Here is a 21271-nt window from a genome sequence, read left to right as displayed (position 1 = left end):
CCGGTTTTACAACTGGAAGTCCCACATCCCAGATCCCCTCAGTCCTGGGTTGGTCACTCTATGCCGAGCCTCTCAGGTGCCAGAACATCTTTTGAAACATTGTAACTGATTAAATGCATCAATTTTTAATAAAATCCAAACTAAGATGAAAGTTTAGGACATTCTTGTCTTCCTCACCTGCACAGAAGGCAGAGCCATCGTAAATGTTGGAGGTCTCCCTAAAGGGACTGTCGGTGCCGCTCACGTCATGGTGGTCTCGGCTCAGGACCACCGGCGCCTGTGCATGGAAGGACAGAAGCTGTCAGCCAACAGTGTCCACCATGGCTGCCTGGTGAAGGCTGAGGACAAGGGGCAGGCCACACCAGAACTCACTGGCTTTCTCCCTCTGGAAAATAGACCCTCTTTACAACTATTTCTGATGTCATCTGTAGCCTGGAATAGATTCACGTGTGCCCGGCAGCACTCGTGTGTAATACATGTGTGAGCTCACCGAGCACTCACAGCCACCCTGTTCAGATAGGCACAACTGTTATCATGCCCACTTCATAAATGAGAAAGCAGAGGCACAGAGAGAAGAAATTTCCCCTATATCACAGAGCGAGTGAGTCGTGAGCTGGGGTTTAACCCGACACGTGTTATGTGCTGGTGCTCCTCGTCTTACGATGGGGCTACATCTTAATAAGCCAATTGTACCCTAAGTAAAAAACGACTTAGAGTATTTTTAACTTACGATGGGTTCATTTGCGCGCAACCCCATTGTATGTCGAGGAGAGTACTAAACAAGTGTCGCTTCGCACCATTGTAAAGCAGAAAAATTGTTAAGTCCGAGTGTCCGCTTAGTCTGGGCTCAAGCCTCAGGCAGCCTGGCCCCTGACCTGTGCAATAGAGACGTGGCTGGCTGATGGCCTGGAGGTGTTGGAGGACATCACTGGGGGAGTATTTGGCAGTACCTACCATGAGACCTTGGGCAGGTCACTTCCCTCTGGGAATAGCTCTGGTTTCCTGGACGAGGTAATTGCTAAGAGCCTTTTTGTGCTGCCAGTCTCTCTGAGGACAAAGACTTTTCAGACGGAGAAAGCATTCACACTGTTTGATTTTTTAATACACTCATCGGCAGCACTCCCTGTTCCCCAGGAATCTGTGGCTGCTCAGATACCCAGGAGAGGCAGCTGGCTGCTGCTTAGCCCTGGCGAGATGGATGTGGTGCAGCCCTGGAGGTCAGGTAGGGCCATGGCTAAGGGCAGGTCAGCTGACTCCCTTATGCTGTGCACGGGCAGGCCCACTATGAAAACGAATCCTGGCCCTGCATGGTCGCTCATTCCTGTAATCTTAACACCTTGGGAGGCCAAGGCGGGTGATCACTTGAGGTCAGGAGTTCGAGACCAGCCTGGCCAACATGGCAAAACCCCGTCTCCACTAAAAATACCTAAATTAGCTGGGTGTTGTGGTGCTTGCCTGTAATCACAGCTACTCGGGGGGCTGAGGCATGAGAATCACTTTAATCTGGGGGGCGGAGGTTGCAGTGAGCTGAGACCGCGCCTAGGCTACAGAGTGAGACTTTCTCCGAAAAAAAAAAAAAAAGAAAAAAGAAAATGAGTTCTAACTGGCAATTTAAAAATCAGAGTGAAGGAACTGGGAGGAACCCTGACTAAAGAGAAGGAGTAGGGGGAGCCGTCTGACACTCAGCACAGGGAGCGTGTCAGCCTGGCTCTGCACCTTTCAGTCAGGAGAGGGAGCAGGCAGGTCAGTACGTGGTTTGCAGTGCACCTGGGGAGCAGCCCAGCTGTTTCAGCTAAGAAGTCCTATTCCCATCACCAGGCCCTGGAAACTTTTCTTCCAAGTGTCCCGTAAAGCAGGTAGGGCTGGTTGATGGGCGTGATCTTCCCAGCCTCCCCAGGGGATCCCGAAATTTCACAGGCCCCCAGTGCCAGAAGATGCATCCTGCCAAAAGCCTAGGACGCCGTGTGCTCCTGAATGAAGAGGCCTGCCTTTCCCACCTTCAACAGGGAAGCTCTTCACCTGTGCAATGTCTTCACCTGTGCAATGAAACCACCTTTCCCCAGATATTCTGGCACTTTCTAGCCATTCAGGTCTCAGCTCAATGTCAGCAACTCAGAGAGGCTGTCCTGACCACCCCTCTTTGCCATGTTCATTTCCTGCACGCCGCTCCTCATCCTCTGAAACCCTGTCTCAATGTGTGCCTTCAGCTTTGCGTTAATCACCCTTCACCACACTACATGGGCCTGTCTTGTTCTCTGCTGTGTCCCTGGTGGTTAGGACATGCTGCACAGTGGCCACGCTCAGCCAAGCACTGTCCAGTGAATGAACGCATGCTTACTGACCCCTTTCTGCTGGCCAGCTGACTGCAGCCCGGGGTGAGTGCGCCTGGAGCTTCCTAGCAGTCCCCAGGAACACCTGGGCTTACAGGAAGCACTGGGTGGGTGCATTTGGCTGTGCCCCAGCAGGGCTGGCTGCTGCCTTTGCTGCCGGTGCCACCCCCAGAATCACACCAGGGCGGCCTTCACACCTCTGTCCCAATGTCTATCTTACATCTGACCAGTAAAATTCCTGGCACTTCTGAAAAGAGAGCCACAAGAACTCTGTGGCAGGAGGAGCCAGAGCCCCTCGGAGCAAGCACGCCCAGGATTCCATCCTCGAGGCGGGCCTGGCTGATTGGGAGCAAAATGAGCAAAAGCTAGGGAAGTTTGCCATTGCTTGAGAAAAGGGAACTCCATAAAGATGTTTAAAGTTACTTTGTGGAAGCTGACTCACTCAGTCCTCACACACACGCTTTTTATTCTCTTTTCACAGAAGAGGGAAACCAAGGCTCGGAGAGGGCTACGGACCTGCCCAAGGTCACACAGCAGGGAACAATGATGGGGCCTGACACACACAGAGCAGGGTCCCCAGACACCTCCCCCAATCCCAGATTATCCCCAGAGGGGCCTTGGAGCCCCTGAGCCACCTATGCTTCAGGGAGGTTACGTATTTCAAGCACTGCTCCTGCTCCCCCAGGCCCTCCTTCCCACCACCCTTCATGGCCTCCTCACCCTTGCCTCCCCAGCAGAGCGCTTCTACTCAGCTGGTCCCAGGGACCAACACCTTCAGCAAAACCTGATCTCCCTAAAGAGGGGGAAGTTTGGGCCTCAGCCGTGGGAGGGCTAAGCTCCTGGGAGGGGCTGGTCCACTGCTCCTGAGCACTGGGCTGCCAAAGTCCAACGGGGGTGTCTCCCCACCCAGAAGGCTGTGGGGTGCAGCTGAGGCACAGGCGGGAAGGCCCAGGGCAGGAAAGGCAGTGGGAAGAGGCTGAGGGATGCTTCGCCCGGAGCACAGGACACCTCACCTTGATCCTCCTGCAGGCGATGGCCTGGTTAATGGCCACAGCGATGGCCACGCGGCCCTTCTGGTCTGAGTACAGGATCCTTGCCTGGGAGCCCACCACCTGAGGAGGGAAGGGCAACAGGCATCTCAGCCCACAGAGGCAGCAATACCAGGACCTGGTGGTGCAGGGAGACGCGGGCGGCACTTCCACCGTGGGACATGGCCCTTGGCAGCCTGAGCGCCTCTCTAACAAGGTCCAGGAGGACCCCCCAGGGTGCATGGTAGCTGTCAAATCTGTGGCCTGAGGTGAGCCCCCACATTCAGCCCACTAGACAGCCATACCGGCCCCACATGTCCACCGCAGTCTGGGCCTCCAAACACCTCCCGCAATCCCAGATTATCCCCAGAGGGGCCTTGGAGCCCCTGAGCCATCTGTGCTCCAGGGAGGTTACCTATTGCGAGCACTGCTCCTGCTCCATCCCACAGTGATGACATCAACACCATCCAGGGCAAGTTTGCATCGGGTCTGCCCCACTCTCAGTATGCCACACAGCCTCTCGGCTGTGAGTCTTATGGGAAGATACTGTCATCCTCATCATAAGCTCCACTTTCCAGATGAGGAAACAGCCCCAAGAGGTGGAGCCACCTGTCCACAGGTTGGCCTTGGGCCCTCTCTCTGTCTGCTGCACCCACGAGCTCAGCCACCCAGTGACCGCATCTCCTGACAGTAATGGGTGGTTGTCCCCGGGAGACAAAGCTTCAGCGCATGAAATGAGTCACTGTGTAGCCCCGCGGTCCTCAAGCAGGATGACATTTGGCAATGACTGAAGACATTTTTGGGTGCTGCTGGCATGGGTAGGGATGCTGCTAAATACTCTACAACGGCCCCCATGATGAAGAAGCCCCCAGTGACTCCAAGAGATGTGTGCACACACACGTTCACAGCAGCATGACAACAGCCGAGAGGTGGAGGCGACCTGGGTGTCCAGCGCGGTGCACGGATGAACCAAACGTGGTCTGTCCATATGGTGGATTGTGATTCAGCCTTAAAAGGAAGGAAATTCCGACCCATGCTACAGCATGGATGGATGAACCCTGAAGACGTTACGATAGGAGAAATAAGTCAGACACAAAAGGACAAGCACTGTCTGATCTCGCTTATATGAGGTTGTTGAGTGCCAGGGCCCGTGGGAGTAGAATGGGGAGTTAGTGTTTAATGGGGACAGAGTTTTGGTTTGGGAAGGTGAAAAAGCTCTGAGATGGATGATGGTGATGGCTGCACAGCAGTATGAAAGTGCTTGAAGCCACTGCACTGCACACTCAAAAATGGCAAAGATGGTTAATTTTATGTTTATGTATAATTTACCATAATTAAAGAAAATTTGTCCAGCCCCAAATGTCAGTACGCCGAGGCTGAGAAGCCCTGGTTTCTCCAAAGAAGATGCAGGTGTCTGCCCCAGTTGCTGGTGAGCTCGACCAGGAGCCGGTAAAAGGCGGCAGGGCCGGGCCACGGAAGCAGCTGTGCACCTGACTGCAAGCTCAGCTTTGGCCGGGACAGTGAGTCTAGCTGCTTCTTCCTCCCTCATGGGTTCCTAGAGAACAGCCTTATTTTACTCACACCAGCTGTCTCAAATCCTTTTCAGAAAAACTACTCATGTGAATCAGCACTGCAGAGATTTTCAGATTCTTTGGATCCAGAAAAAAATTGGTGAGGAACTGACATAGGATTGTCCACTTTGTCAAGAGGGTACATTAAAAGAAAATAAATCAAAAAATTTTAAAAGGCAACCTTCTGCAGCCACCGTTCAGAAGAGGAAGCAACAGTAAGTATCAGGAGGCACACGATCTCCAGGGGACTTTAAGTCAAAGCAGACCCACCCCGCTTGCAGCTCCAGCTGCAGCATCCACCCCTTACACCCTCAACTCTGGCACCTCCCTCGGCCCCTTCTCAGCCATGCTGGCATCCTCTCAGGCTATCCCCCCTCTCTTCTCCACCCCATCTCTGCATTGACCCTGCAGCTCCAGCCTCCGAGTCTTGGCCTTGGCATCTCTGACTCAGCACCGTCACAGAGATGCTGTTGGCACGGGGGCTCTGAGGCTGGATACAAACGCAAACCATTGCGTATGGATGAGACAGCCCAGGACAGGGGCAGGCCCCTCCTGGCCCTGGGACTCCTGGGCCAAGACCCACTAGTTCAGACACGGTCCATGGCCAAAGGTGTATGAACCAAATGCCCACTTTTTCTTCTGTTTTGTTCTCATTACACCCAGCCTGCTGCCACCGTGGGGCCTGTGCACGAGCTGGGGCTTGTGCACGGGCTGGTCCCTCTGCCTCACCCGATTGTCACTTGGTTGCCACCCTCTCAGCATGTAGACCTGGACGCACATGCCGGACCCCTTCCCTGGCCACTCTGTGTGAGGCAGCCCCACCCACCCCTCCCTGCTGGTGCTTTCCCGCACACACACCCAGCAGAAACTGGGCAAGACACATCTGTCAGCTCAGCCTCACAACGCACTCCCCTGTACAAGCAGGGCCACAGGGGCCTGCTCCAAACACTGCCACCACCCGTCTCTGCTTTGCAGATGAGGGCATGGCGCTCAGAGAGGCTGAGCCACTCACCCCAGGTCACACAGCTGAGGATATGGGAGGCTGCTCAGGCCCGGGCAGCCTGGCTCTAGAGCCCAAACTCTTTCCTCTGCAGGGCTGCCTCTATTTGTTGAGTAACAGGATGAAGAACGATCTGCCCAACTATGGTCACTGCCCCAGAGCCCCAGGCCACTTTCCCCCTCTATGTTTTAAATTATAAAATATACATTACATAAAATGTACCATCTTAACCATTTCTAAGTACACAGTTTAGTGGTATTAAGTTGATTCATAATGTAAAACAATTGCCCCATCCAACTCCCCATTCCACATTCCCCAGCCCCTGGCACCCACCATTCTGCTTTCTGTCTCTATGAATTTGACTGCTCTAGGGACGTCATAGACGTGGAACCATGCAGTATTTGTCCTTTTGTGACTGGGTTATTTCACTTAGCATGGTGTCCTCCAGGTTCATCCACGTTGTCGCGTGTGTCAGCACTCCCTTCTGTTTGAGGCCGAGTCATATTCCATCTCATGGTTAACCCACACTTTGTTTATCCATTCGTCCATCAGTGAACACCTGGGTGGCTTCTGCAGCTTAGCCATTGTGAATAGTGCTGCTGTGAACATGGGCGTGCAAGTATCTCTCTGAGTCCTTGCTTCCAATTCTTTGGGCTACACACCCACAAGTGGAATTGCTGGGTCATAGGGTAATTCTATTTTTGATTTTTTGCAGAAGCTTCCTCCTGTTTTCCATGTGGCTGCACCATTTCACCAACAGTGCACAAGGGTTCCAAATTCTCCATGTCCTTTCCCAGGCCACCCTTTAAAAGTCCCGGGCTTCTTTCTCCAGCAGCCCCTTGGGCTCCTTCCCTTCCCAGTGTGGCCATCATGGGGCTGGCACAAACAGTCACACAGGATCTAGTGTGTGCACCCTCTCAGGGCTTGGCAAGCTGGAGGCCGTGGACGAGGCTGAGCGCCCGTCGGCAGCACCTCACCTTTGGGCAGTCTCCTGACAGCGCCGCCACCCCAGCCTCCCCCAGGCCTGGGCCCTCACCAGCCGATGCTTGGCGGCCTCCCGGATCCAGCGGATGTTGTCCATGTACTGCAGCTTCACAGACGCCCTCACTGCAGGAGAGAGGAGAGCAGGCGTCAGAGACCCTCCAGGGGCACAGACCTACCCTCAGGCAGGCTGCTCAGCTCAGCACAGACCCTGCCCCGAGCCCACCACTGAGCCAGGACACAAGGTGAGGGAGCCCACCCCACCCCACCCCTGCCTTTGTGAACTTGGGGACCAACAGTGCCAATGGCCCCACGAATTAATGCACAGCCATGCAGCCCACTGCCTGATGCACTCGGTCCCTCCACAAATAGCTATTCAGTGCCTACTATACACCAGCACTGAGCAAGGCACCAGGAACAAAGGCCGCTGTGGGCCATGAAGAACACAGGACTGTGGTGAGGGGGACCCCAGGGTGGTGGATGCGGGGGCTTTCTGAGGAAGTGGCCATCAAGCTGAGTCTAAAGGCTGGGAAGGAACCGGACAAGGACGCTCTGAGGGAACAGCCTTCCAGGCAGAGGGAACAGCCAGCGCAAAGGCCCTGAGGTGGAAATAAACTTGGCCTATGCAGGAGCTAGCCAGCCAAGCTCACGGAGGATGTGTGCGTGTGAGGGGGCACGGGAGCCAGCCTGACCAGCTCGTGAAAGCAGATTGGTAATTTTCCAGAAATTGTGTGAGTCAGTGGTTAACACAAATATCATTAAAATTTTAAATAAGCTTACACTTTTACCAAATTATACTAAAAATGAAGGTAATAGAAATCTCTCACTCCTGTGACTTCACAGCCGTCGACTAGAGTATTTGCCGAGTGGAGATGCCACAAGGCGTGCGCTGCAGGCATGTGGAGCTGGGTCAGCACGCCTGGAAACCAGCCAGACCTGGAGTCTTTACACCAGGGTCTTTGCGTGTGCAGCAGCTCAGGGCTTCTTTCCGGAGGGCTGGTCGTTCCCCACTGGCTGCCTGGTGTTCTCACACCAGGGAAGCCCAGGAGACATCTGACCAGACCCCTAGGAGAAGGCCCCTGCTTCCCCTGCCCTCCTGCCTGGGCCCCTGCCCGCCTCCTCCTCCACACAGGTGACCACGTCTCCCCCCTGCCTGGCTCTCCTGCTCTGGGTCTGTGTAACCTGGGCCCCTGCCCAGCCCACCGAACCTGGCCAGCAGCAGGGTGGGTACAGGCCCTAGAGATGTGAAGCCCACAGCAGAGGCTGGTGACCCACACAGAAAAGCCACCTGACCTGTAAGAAAGCTGCAGAGTAAGAACTGCAACAACAGAGGAAGTGTCATAAAATAACCATGAAACAGCAACGTCAGACCCACTCAACGAGAGCAAAGGTTGGTAAAAACCAGGCGGGCCATGTAGACATGCAAAAACACAACCCTCTGGCGGAACCAACACTTAGCATCAGCAAAACCCAAGATGAACATGGCGGACCCTGATGCAGAGGAGACCCTTGTGGACCTGGCAGGCATGGAAGGCTGGCGGGAGCATGTGGAGGCAGCTTCATCATGGAAGGCAGCAAGAAGGAACTAGAAGCACTGCTGTCAGCACTGCCCTGGCCACATGGAGGGGGAGGCTGGGTCTGAGAGGGGCCGTGGTGTGCTGCGGGCTGCCCAGCAACCCTGGCCCCGGCCACTGCTGTCTGGCCACCCTAGCCCTGGACCGTCCTGCTTCAGCCACTTTGAGGGGCTTTCTGTCACTCGCAGTCAGAGGTCCTCACTGGCAGAGCCCAGGACAGCTCTGGAGGGCAGAAGCTTGGTGTGGGTGGGGCCTGTGCCTCCATGGCTGAGAACGACACTTGGGGACCAGGATCTTTGCAACTCACTCAAGTTTCTTTAAGTCCCTTTGTGTTGCCAGCTGATCACCCACCAGACTTACAAAGTCATCTGTGCCCGGATTCCCTCCCAGAATTAGCTAGGTGGGCCTGCTATGGAAGCTTGTCTCTATGGAGGCAGGAGCTTTGGGGGGCCACCCACCCATGGTCATCCCCACCAATGGCGTCACCTCCATCAGCAATGGCTTCCTCCAGCACAGATGTGGCCAGTTCATCTGTGACCGCCAGGTCCTGGGGGTCCCCCGATGTGCAGACCCAGCGGAAAGGCCCAAATCCCTGGGAGAATATGTCCCTGCAAGCACAGATGCCTCCTCACCCTGGGCCCGCTGGCTTGGTGGGGGAGGGGGTGCAGGTGTGAGCACGCCAGGGAGGAGGGCTCAGCATCCAGAAGTCAGGTGTGGAACCCCCTAAGCTGTCATTGGACAGAAAGTTCCAGGGGCCTCCCTGTCCCCTCTCTGTGTCCCAGTGCCCCCAGCCCTCCATCCCTGCCTCCTGGCTATACCATCTCTAGCTACAGGAGTGGGGAGCCGGGACCTGGGCAAACAGAAATGACCCCAATTGCTGTTACAGATGACAAGAAAATCTGTCACCTAAAAGTGACAGTCACATTGAGAGGAGAGTCAACCTGGGGCTGTAGCCTTGGGGAACTCGCCCTAGGTGAGCTTATCTTCCCAGGAGCCAGGCTCCAGGACAGGGCTGTCCTGGGGGAAGGATGCCGTGGCCTGGGCCCTCCCTGGTCTCCTGCACTTGCTAGGCCAGGGGGTGCCTCCTCCTGGGCAGCCCTCCCTCTCCGGAGAGTGCCAGCTGCCAGTGCTTAGCCCCTCCCACCTCTGCACCCCACAGTGAGCTTGACAGTGAGTGGCATTTGCCTTTCTCACCTCCATCTCTCTCGGGTCCCATGTGGCACCCACTGAGGACTGGCACATCTTCCAAAAGTTGTGTGGTCCCTCCTGCCCCCAGCAGAAAGCCCAGACTTCTCAGCTTGGCTGAGGCTCCTCTCTGGCTCCTGCCCTCATCCCCTGCTTGTCCTGGGCTGCTGGCCTTCCCTAGACCTGCCCCCCATGGCCAGAGAGGCCCACGACCCCCAGGGCCACAGCAGGTGCTGGGCTTCATGATCCAGCCATCAGCCACCCACAAGGGCCTGTGAAGACATATCATTCAGGTGCAGTTGTTTGCCAGGAAGCGGCCTCGGCCTCTAGGCCCCGCAGCCCCCTGTTCTCACTGAGGCCCTGCAGGAGGTGTCTCTCATCTGCATTTCCTCCTCACCTGCCTGTCTGCGGTGGAAAACCCATGGACGGAGCCTGGCCACTTTGGGGTGGTGTGGAGGTCTCAGTGCATGACTTCAGGGGCGGTCAGAGGCTGAGGCTTCTCCAACCTAAATACCCAGGACGCAGACCCTGAAGGGGGCAGGGGCGGCACAGGGCACACTAGATGTGGCAGCCGCCCATCACTCACCCCATGATGTGCTGCACGTAGGAAGGGTAGCGGAACTCTGTCCTGCCAGCACCTTTCTTCTCCACATCTGCTCCTGTGGGCAGAGCCCGGACAGTCACCACCCAAGGCAGGACACCCATGGCCACCCTAGATGGCAACTTAAACACAGGGCCCAGTGGGAGGCTGGGGAAGGATGCACGAGGTCTTTTTCAAGTAAAAGAAGAGAAAAGCAGGGGCAGCCGTGGCCAGCATGCTGCCGTCTGTGTGGCCAGGCGCAGGATGCATGCGCTTGCCATGGACACCATGTCAGCCTCCAGCGCTCCACAGCCTGCCACCTGCAGGGAGGTAGACAGGGCTGGGGGGGCTTCCCACTGTGGACACCGTGCCTTTTGAACCTCATACCCCATGAAAGAATTGCCCATTTTACAGAAGGAAGTTTCCATCACAGAAAAGGTAAGCTGCAATTTTGGGACTGGAGCTTGCACCTGAGTCTTGTACCTGCTCTCCGTATGGGACTTTATGTTCCTAAAGCACATGGAGAAACTGAGGCCCAGAGAGGCTGAGCCACCTGGCTGGGCCTCAGCATCCAGAAGGCCTGGCAGAGGCACAGCGAAGCCTCAGTCGGGACTCGCTGGGCCACCCATGGCATCTCCGAGTGAGGTGGGAGCCAGTGGCACTGGCCTGAGAGGCTGGGCCCAGGGTCGTGGCCCCTCCCTCCTCCTCCCTCCTACCTGCTCTCTGGGCCTCCAAGAGGAAGGCATTGCCGTAGTCCCAGAAGAAGAACTTCTCCTCGGCCAACCTGTTGATGGCTGAGACTTGCCTCCTCAGGCTGCAACAAGCCATGGGTCAGCACCACTGCTGCGAGGCCCTGGGGCCTCCCCCATGTGGCACCCGCAGTCGCACCCGCCATGCTCCCTGCCAACTTCCAGCCCCACTGCCTTGACTGCCCCTGCTCCTCGGGTCGGCCCCACCCACCTGGAATGCCCCTGATCCTATCATCTGTTTAGAACCTCTGCACCTTTCAAGGCCCAGCTGGCAGCTCCCTAAACAAGCATTTCCTGGTCCCCAGCCCCATCAGGCCCTGGGGAAAAACAGATGCCCCAGAGAGGTCTCACACCCCAGCATCTACTTGGCACCATGCCGGGACTACAGTGGGCATTTGGCAAATGTCACTCCAGCTTGTCCCCGTGCACTGCTGAAAGGTGTGTCATGACTCCGTCTGACGGGTGGAGGCAGAGGCTCAGAGAGGTTAAGGTCTTGCCCAAGGCCAAGCAGCTGGTTGCTGGAGAACCAGGTGGCGGCCAGAGCAGGACAAGGTGGTCTGCCCAGGCCAAATGCTTCTGCCACCCCCAACCCGAAGTAGCACCTTTCCTGGACCAGGTCCTTGAACACAGCAGGGTTGGACGCCATGAGGTTCTGGGCCTCCGTGAAGCTGAGCTGCACGGGGTAGTAGCCGCCATTGAACGGGTTGTGGCAGGATGTCTGATCTGACCCCAGGTCCACCAAGCACTCCCCCGTCGTGTCCAATTCGTGGACCAGGCGCTCCCTGGGGAAGCCATGTGGTGGTCAGTACAAGCCACACACAGCCTGGGCCCAGAGTCTGGGGCCAGCCAGGTGGGGACCGTAGCACATTTTCCCACCCACAAATCCAGCAGGCACAGCCCGAGCCAGACCCTGCTTTCCCCCGGAAAGAGAACCTACGGGAAGGCTGTGGGCAGGGCAGGGACGGCTGCCCCAAGCTTGGGTAAGGGTGTGGGCCAACAAGGGTGGCGCTGAACTGAGGCTCAAAGCTTTGTGTCCCGGCAGCTCCTGGTCAGCATTGAGGTCTTTGCTCAGGGGGCCCCATCTGGGTTCCCAAGCTGGCCATCAACTCCCAACCCCCACTCACCAAAGAGTCACCACGTTGCCATGGTAACCAAGGCTGAGCACCTCCTTTTTTTTCCTTGCTTCCCTGGAAGGACACAAAAGCAGAATAGGTGCCCCCCGCACCTGTGCATAGGTGCCCCAGACACACCTGCACCCCAGCTGCACACAGAGGCAGACCCAGGAGGCCACCAGAGGTATTGTGTACAAGCGTGGGGGCCATGGGGCTGGGCCATGAAGCATGCCTGCAGGACCCCGACTTTTGTCCAGGACACACAACCATAAAGGGAAAATCCACACCCAAATGCCCCAGACCAGAAAACCCACATGGCAGCAGCAAAACTGCCTGGGTGATCCATGGAATTCGGGTTATTGATGTGGGACCTCCACAGGGATCTTTACAGAACCCACCCAAAGTGGTCCCAGAGTTGCAGGATTCACTAAAGATGATTCCCAAAATTATTCGGAAAAATAGGACAAGAAAAATCAAAGCATATTTTGGGGAACAGAAGATTTGAACAGGCCTTGCAGGTAGTAGAGATATCAAAAAGCAGCAATATGCAGGGAAGGTGGTATGGCCCCCATGAGAGAGCAGATTGAACGCTCACCAGGAGTGGCCTGGAGAAGCCCGAGGGAGCCAGGCATGTCCCCTCCCCCAGGGGTGCAAGGTTGACAAAGCAGGAAAGGACACACAGTCCCAGGGCAGCAGGGAGGCCGGCCCAGCCCAGGGCTTGTTGCAATCCCAGCTGAAGGACCCTGTGGGAACCGTGAGCAGAGCTCACTCCATTCCCATGGGTCTTCCCCAGCTCAGGGGTTGCGGAAGTGTGGCAGACAGGTTGCTCGAGGCAGTTCCTTAAACTGATTTTGATGTATGTGTATGTGTGTGTGTGTTCATGTGTGGATGTGCATGCACGTGTACATATATATGTATATATGCGTGTATATGCATATGTGTATGTATGCGTGTGAGAATATATGTTATGGGCATGTGCGTGTGTGTGTGTTGTGTGTATGTGTGTCTGTGTGTGTTTATGGTGTGTGCATGTGTCTGTGTGTTTGTGTGTGCACCTGTGTGTTTATGTGTTTGTGTTTGTGTGTGCTGCGTGTCTCTGTGCATGTTTATGCATGTGTGCATGTGTGTTGTGTGTTGTGTGTGTTTGTTTATGTGTTTGTGTTACATGCATGTTTGCATACGTGTGTTTACATGTGTGTATGTGTGTTGTGTGTGCGTGTATGTGTGTTATGTTTGTGTTTATTATGTATATGTGCATTGTGTGTTGTGTGTGCATGTGTGTGCATACATATTGTGTTTATGCATGTTAGTGTGTATGTGTGTGTGTTATGTCTGTATTTATGTTTGTGCATGAGTTATGTGTTTACGCATGTTTGTGTTTGTGTGTGCATGTGTATATGTCTGTGTCTGTATTTATGTGTGTGTATGTGTGTGTTTATGTGTGTGCATGTGTGCACTCTGTGTGTGCCTGTGTGTGCATGCATGTGTCGTGTGTCTATGTGTGTGTCTATCTGTGTTTGTGTTTATGTATGTGTTGTGTGTTATGTATCTGTTTATGTGCGTGCATGTGTATGTTGTGTTTGTGTGTGCAAGCATGTGTGCATATGTGTGCTGTGTTCTCCGTGTATGTGTTAAGTGTGTTTATGTGTGTTACATGTGTGTTGTGTGTGCAAGCATGTGTGCATGTGTGTTCTGTGTTCTCTGTGTATGTGTGTGCATGTGTGTGTTAAGTGTGTTTATGTGTGTGTTATGTGTGTGTTTATGTGGGTGTGTCTGTGTGGTTATATGTGTGTGCATGAGTGTTGTGCGTGTTTATGTGTGTGCATTTATGTGTGTGTGTGTGTACATGCACACACTCAGGATGCTAAACAGCCTGAATAGGGATGGGAGTTAGGTCAGGGAAGCCCCTCACAACACACCTGGAGTGTGGAATTTCTTCTATCATCGATGAAAAATTATCTGAGAGTTCTAAAGAGGGTGCGATGTGGTTGGATTGGTATGTTAGAATGATCTAGGTCAAAATAGTTCACTGCATCATTTCTCAAATTTTGTTTACATTTTCATCAGAAACAGCTTTTAAGCCCCTGTGGAGATTCTAGTCGAAGCCAGGTGGGCAACCACTGCACCTATGTGTCTTCCGGTAACAGGACTCTGCTCTGCACAGTAAATTAATTGAGAGGATGCTTCAAAAGTGGCATCCGAGCAGGAGCCCCCAAGGCAATCTTCCCACTATCCCACTGAAATGCCTCTGAAGACTTTGCCTGGGGTTGAGGCGGAGAAACCCACCGACTGCCCCTCAGCACCGTGGGCGAAGCTCTGCCCTGGAGTACAGGGAGGGGGTGCACACCTCACAGGCTCGCCACTGCAGCAGTGCAGGGCAGCCCCTATCACAGGCCGGGCCGGCTCTGCGAGCCCACACAGCAGGGAAGAGAAGATTCATGCTTCGCAGAACCAGGTAAGAGCATGGGAGCCCCAAGAAGGCTACCCGAAGCCCATCAAGGCCAAGTGTCTGACACCAAACCCACAGCCCAGTGGCTGCAGCTGGCAATGATGGAATGTTGGAGGCCCTTCCAGAGGCTTCTGCCCTATCACCACCCGTGGGTCAGCCCTTGTGTGCGTGTGCCTGTGTGTGTGCATGTATATGTACATGTGCATGTATGTGTGGTGCCCACATGTAGCCAGCTGTCAGGCATTAAACAGGCCCACACCAAGCTGCCCCATGGGGGTCCTCTTGCGGTCTCCTGCTGCCACATGTCAGGTGTCAGGTGTCTGGAGTTGAGCTTGGAGCTGTACCTGAGCCTCTGGATGCAGCGGTCCAAGCTGTCAGTCACTTCCATCAGCCAGCCCTGCTTGTAGCGTTTCTCAAGGGCTGCTTTATCCACCTGGGGCCAGAGACATGGGGCCACCCAGTTACAAATCTTCCCTAAGTGTATCATCCTCAACTAGGGAGGTGCCATACCCTGTAGGTCCCTAGCTTTTCTATAACACAGTCTCAGGGAAGACACCATGAGCTGCCCTCCCTCTATTTATTCCTTCTCCCACCTCCCTTATCAACAGAACCCAGGTAGTGTTCAGGCTGACACGGTTCAGCCCCAGGAGATGGTCTACGTCCAAGCTAATCACAAGGACCTGTCCACTATCTCCATCCTCCCTTGCAGATAAGAACATCGATTTCACCTAAGACTGACCAATGAGATAAAAGGAGGGGGTTTGGAGACATGACTTTCCTGAAAAAATAGAGTCATAGTGGACACTTCCCTTCTCACCTCTTCCTGTCTTGAACATGGATAGGATGGCTGGGGTGGGGGCAGCCATTGTTTCTACAAGGGAAGCCCAAGGGAATCTAGAGATATTAGCATCACTGAGCTGCCAAACCAATGCCAACACTGTTGGTTACATGAGTAAAATAAAACCCTATTTACACAAGCCGCTGTAGGTAGGTTTCTTGTTACCTGCAGCTCAGTGCACTCCTAACAAGCACAGGTACATATGATGTAGGTTTGGCATCAACTGAGTGCAAATCCCACTGGCACATATTGCCAAGGCTTGCCTCAAGGCTCCTTGCCTCCTCCACTTCCGACTTCCCTTCCTCTCCTTAGCACCCACCAAAGAAAGATGTGAGAGCCTACTATAGTTGGGATATATTTGTCCCCCAAACCTCATGTTGAAATTTGATCCCTGCTGTTGGAGGTGGGGCCTGATGGGGGGTGTTTCGGTCATGGGGCAGCTTCCTCATGAATGGCTTGATGCAGTCCTTGCAGTAATGACTGAGTTCTTGCTCTGTTTGTTCCTACAAGAGCTGGTTGTTTAAAAGGTCCAGCACCTCCCTCTCCTCTGCCTGCTCTCCCTCTCTCACCGTGTGACCCACCAGACCCCCTTCACCTTCCATCATGAGTGGAAGCTTTCTGAGACCTCAACAGAAGCAGATGTGGGCACCATGCTTTATGTACAGCCTGCAGAACTGTCAAACAAACCTCTTTTCTTTATAAATTAGCCTCAGGTGTTCCTTTATAGAAACTCAAGTAACTAAGATGGGGCCACTGAGGGAAAGCTGCCTGCACTCACCTCTATGGAGGGTGACCTGTCTGCCTCCCCACCTGTTCAAGGTGGGGAGTCTATGAGTTCATTTATTCACACACATTCATTCCCTCCCATCTGTATTCCAGGGATGTGGTGGGATACAGAAAAGCTATACCCATAAGTAGACGGTCAGAGTTTTGTGGGAGGGCAGTGGACAGGCATTGCCCATGCAGGGTGATGGGCACTTTGAAGGCAGGAAGCTTACGCCACCATGGGAACCCACCCAGTGAGGTCCAGTGGGGCTTTTCAGAGGAGGCAAGGGTGGCCTGGGCGAGGAAGGATGAGAAGGGGGGTCTGTGGTGTGAGTGATTCGGGAGGAAGGAGGGAGTGAGTGAGGGAGGGAGGGAGGCAGGCAGGAGCGAAGGGCAGGAGCCCCCCAGCTCACCTCTGCTATCACACCGATGCACCCCACGATGACTGCGGCCTTGGCCTGAGCCCCACTCATTCCACCGAGCCCAGAGGTGACAAAGACCTTCCCAGCCAAGTCCTCGATGCCCAGGTACCGACGTGCAGCATTCAACACAGTGAGCTGCAGGGAGAAAAGGTGGGGGCTCACTGCCCACTCCCAGCCCGCCCCCTCCACTCCCCATGCTGGGAAGCCCACAGCCAGGCGTGGCCCCATCTCTCACCACAGTGCCGTGGATGATTCCCTGGGGACCGATGTAGCAGTAGCTACCTGCTGTCATCTGGCCGTACCTGACCACAGGGAGAGAAGCCAAACCCAGGGCTCAGCCAGTGCCAGGCCCAGGTCCTCCCAGCCACTCTTTTTAGGAGGTTGAAAATTAGTATTTAATTACCCAAGAGGCATTAATATATTCTCCTTTACATAAAATAGAGAGAGAGAGCACAGAGAACACAAGAAGGCTATGGACACCTTTGTCCCCTCTCGCCTCCCAGACATTTTACAAGCAGATTTTGTTCTCTTAAAAACTGTAGCGTAATTGGTGAAGAATTGTTTTGGGGAATATTTGGCTGTATAGACTCCAGCTGAATGTGTGCAGCATGCCCACACTACATGCTTACACCAGGCAGAGACACACACAAGGATGTTCACCTCAACTTTAGGTGCAAGGGCCAAGACCTGAAGCTGCTGAGATGCCCCTCCACTGGATACGAGAGAAGTGAGTGGCGGAAACACCACATGGCAGAGAGGGACAGGGCCCTGCACTGTGCCCATGGAAGCAAGCCAGATTGGGAGGCAAGAGGGTTAAATAAATTAGTGCAATTGAACATTGCAGGTAAAGGAAGAATACGTGAGATCTGCTTCCTGAAATGCAGCAATCTCCTAGCTCTCTTGTGAAGGTGGGAAAGGCAAGGCGCAGAGGCCAGCTCAAATGGTCTAACCACCTAAATTGCCAAGCCCACATGCATAGAAAGTGTTTGGAAGAACACAGGAGACACTGTCAACTGGAGAATCCAGGATGTGAGAGGGATCTCCTTTTCAGTGTAGCTCCATTTATAATGGTTGATGAAACACTTTGCATTGCCGGCCACCGTGGCTCATGCCTGTAATCCCAGCACTTTGGAAGGTGGAGGTGGGCAGATCAACTGAGGTCAGCAGTTCGAGACCAGCCTGGCCAACATGGTGAAACCCCATCTCTACTAAAAATACAAAAAATTAGCTGGCCATGGTAGCACATGCCTGTAATCCCAGCTACTCGGGAGGCTGAGGCAGGAGAATCACTTGAACCTAGGAGGCGGAGGTTGCAGTGAGCCGAGATCACACCATTGCACTCCAGCCTGGGCAACAAGAGCAAAACTCCATCTCAAAAAAAAAAAAAAAAAAAAAAAGGAAAGAAAAAGAAATAGTTTGCATTACCTCTATAACAAATGAAAAGCTTTCATTCCCTGAGAGAGGCTGTGAGAGACCTCTCTGGGGCACTGGCAGCATTCTGTGCCTAATGGTTTTGGTTGCACAGATGCACACTTTGTCAGAACCTGAAATGTGGTGCACGTAAGATGTGTGCATCTCATTATATGCAAGTTTCACCTCAAAAGAAAAAAAACCGTAAACAAATATTGAATTCCAGTCAGTAATATCTTCAATTGACTTTGAGATGCATAAAAAAAAACAAGTTGAATGGATGGATAGGCAGAGGGACAGATAGCCACATGATAAAGTGAGTATGATAAGTAGCATATTCATCACAGAAATTCGGTGATATTCACTGTAAATTCGGTCCATTTTTGTATGTTTGAAATGGTTCATAATAAAATGTGGAAAAAGGCAGGATCTAAAATTGTAGGTTCTCTTGCATTCAAGAATATAAAATTTGTAAGCATATACATAAAACTACTAGGGAATATGTAAAAATAAAATTAATTATGCTACAGCTCTGTGACTATGTCTTTCAAAACTTGTATTTAATATCACCATTTTGCTTTATAATGACCCATGGCTAACGGGGAAACACAGTGTAAATAGACTGAAATAGTGACTTACATTGTAACCCCCAAGGCAAAGAGCTTCTCATACTCCGTCCGGGAGGAGTAGTTGGGAATGACCTGGAGAAGAGGATGGGGGCAGACAGAGGGCCTGAGGGCTTGGAGGGCGAGCACAGAGCCCTGGGGATGATGCACAGCACTGGGGCACTGGGCTTTCTTTCCAGCATCAGCACCCTCTCTTTGGAGCCCTGGGCAGGTGCTGTGCCAGCTGCTGGGACCCACCATCCCATTGGTGATGACAAGCCGTGGGGCACTGCGACTGCTGGGAAAGAGGCCAAGTGGGTGCCCGCTGTACATGACCAAAGTCTGCTCCTCTGTCATCTTCGACAAGTAGAACATGGTCAGCCAGAACTGGGGGAAGAGCAGAGCGTGGGGATTCTGTCAGCGGAAGCAGCACCCCACACCCAGCCCCACACCACCGTCCATGCCCGGACAGCTCCCGCAGGCCCCCAGGTCTCCATTCCACTCCAGTGGCCCTGGTGCCTCCCTCAACACCACCTCGCCCATTCCTATAACCTGAAATTTCCCCACACAATCTCCAATGCTGGAGCCTCAGGCACCAGGGAGGCAGAGGCCTGCATCCTGAGCCGTGGGTTTGTAAGCTCCTAGGCCAGAGGACCAGACTAGGGGAAAGGCCAGGGGTGGGGGTGAGGCCACACGGTGTGCAGTACCTGAGCCCAGTTGCTGAACACCTGCCCATTTCCTCCATAGGTCACCAGCTCCTGGGGAAACTGAGGAAGACACGGGGTCATCTGAGATGAGGGCCTGGGAAGGGCCTATGGAGTTGCAGACAGGGAGAGAAAGGGCCCCCATCCCCTGGGGGCTCAATGGGACAAGGAGAGAAGCCAGAAGGGTGAGGCCCAGGGATGGACACATCTGTAAGAACACCAGCCCTTGCTGTGACTAGAGAAAGGGCTCAGCTTGGGGTTAGGGGCAGATCTGGGTCGGGGGTCATTCTGGGAACTCAGCCTGGGGTCAAAGGCAGGGTTGATCTGTGACCAGGGTCTGGGGCCAGGGCCAGGGTTTAGGGCGTTCCCACCTACTAGGCGAAGTGGTCCCATTCTGGCAACATATCACCCCTAAGGAATGCAGGGACACACCCCAGAGGCATTCCATTCTCAAATATGGCAGCTGCTCTATAGACTGGCTCAGGGTGCCCCAGACAGGCACATGGGACCAGATCTATGCTACCCAATATGGTGGCCACCAGTCATGAATGGCTTTTCAGCTCTGTTCCTTGCATAGATACACCCCTGATTTCAAAGGCTCAGGATGAAAAACAACGTAAAATATCTCATTAATAATGTTTATATAGATTACATGTTAAAATAATAATATGTTGGATCTGGGCACGGTGGCGGGTGTCTGTAGTCCCAGCTACCGAGGAAGCTGAGGTGGGAGGATCACTTGAGCCCCAGAGGTTGAAAAAAAAAAAAAGTAAAAAAATAATATTTTTGATATATCAGGATGAATAAAATATAGTGTAAATTTGTTTATTTTTACTTTTTCATATGGCTGCTAGAATATTTAAAATTGGACGTGTGTCCACTGCAGCCACAGTGACGTCCTGGTTTTGAGGCCGTACTATAGACACGGAGGCGACCACTGGGGGAAGGCGAGGGAAGGGCCAGGGACCTCTCTTACTAGCTTTGCAACTTCCTGTGAATCTATAATTATCTCAAAATTAAGAGCTTAAAAGCATGACATGTGTGTCTCGTGTTCTGTTTCTGCTGGACAGTGCTGGGCCTCGGTTTCCCTGGCTATTACCTGGGCCACGGCAGGATCCAGGTTGTTCATAATCATGTGCATGATGGCGGCAGCTGCTTTCGTCTGGCAGGGGTACTGCTCAATCGAGTAGGCCCTGCAAGGGAAAGCCCAACCGCCAGGCTGCCCTTCCCGCCAAAGCACAGCATCTAGCCCGGCCCCGCCCAGCCCCTGGCTGCTCAGGCAAGGATAGCTGGACACGGGGCCTGCAGAACTAGCAAGGAACGTACAGTGGGGGCTCCAAGCCACTAGGGCTGAGGGAGGTGGCGTTCAGGCCCCAACCCACCCTGCTCTCCCTCCCCACTTGGCACGCTCCACCTGGGAGACAGCTGCTGGCAAAGCAGAACTGATGACTGCTCTCCAGAAGCCTCTCCCTCTGGGTAAGCAGAGTTTATTCATTTGTTCTTTCATTCATTCAACAAACACTTTTGGGCACCAATTCTCCAGCAGGTGCCAGGCCCGGAGGTACTGGCTGGAGTGAGGAACGTGGCTCCTACTTTAAAGGGAACAACCCTGGGATGACTCAAGGCAAGCCTGGGCTGCTGGCACCTTCAAGAACAATGAACTGCAGAAATGCAGACTCAAAGCTCCACTCCAGAACTGCTGGGTCTGAAATTGGGGTGAAGCCTGGCAGCCCGTGTTCCCACAAGGCCTCCAGGGGTGCTGTGCATACTGTGGTTTGAGACCCTCATCGAGATCGTGAGGTATTTGAAGTCACTGCCAGAGCTCCCCAAAGCTCTCCCTGCCCTCTGGCAGAACAACAAGCCATGGTTTTTAAAAGGGGTTTTGTATACAATTTGGCTCCAGAATTGCACAGGACTGGCTGCTCAGGACAGATGGGCCGGGCCTGAGAGACCTGAGAAGCTGCCCCC

The 21271-nt window shown here is 53.8% G+C and overlaps 1 protein-coding gene across 2 annotated transcripts in view; it reads right to left on the bottom strand.

Annotated features, from left to right (window-relative positions):
• UROC1 (urocanate hydratase 1) overlaps nt 1-21271 on the bottom strand; it is a 37039-nt gene that overhangs the window by 7933 nt on the left and 7835 nt on the right. Inside the window, exons 3-18 of one of the 2 annotated variants that reach the window (XM_024244865.3) lie at nt 20403-20496; nt 19307-19366; nt 18858-18986; nt 18634-18695; nt 16820-16886; nt 16576-16719; nt 14904-14992; nt 12706-12853; nt 12123-12223; nt 11601-11780; nt 10966-11063; nt 10256-10328; nt 8971-9092; nt 6966-7036; nt 3344-3442; nt 178-277 (exon numbers count right to left, since the gene is read on the bottom strand). In XM_024244865.3, coding sequence (XP_024100633.3) covers nt 178-277; nt 3344-3442; nt 6966-7036; nt 8971-9092; nt 10256-10328; nt 10966-11063; nt 11601-11780; nt 12123-12223; nt 12706-12853; nt 14904-14992; nt 16576-16719; nt 16820-16886; nt 18634-18695; nt 18858-18986; nt 19307-19366; nt 20403-20496 — 1637 coding nt within the window. The remainder of the gene's footprint in view (nt 1-177; nt 278-3343; nt 3443-6965; nt 7037-8970; nt 9093-10255; nt 10329-10965; nt 11064-11600; nt 11781-12122; nt 12224-12705; nt 12854-14903; nt 14993-16575; nt 16720-16819; nt 16887-18633; nt 18696-18857; nt 18987-19306; nt 19367-20402; nt 20497-21271) is intronic. The other variant, XM_024244866.3, reaches the window with a different exon arrangement.

The sequence above is a fragment of the Pongo abelii genome, chromosome 2, assembly GCF_028885655.2.
Source record: "Pongo abelii isolate AG06213 chromosome 2, NHGRI_mPonAbe1-v2.0_pri, whole genome shotgun sequence".
In the NCBI taxonomy this organism is placed as follows: Eukaryota; Metazoa; Chordata; class Mammalia; order Primates; family Hominidae; genus Pongo; species Pongo abelii.
This window is presented reverse-complemented; position numbering and strand designations above follow the sequence as displayed.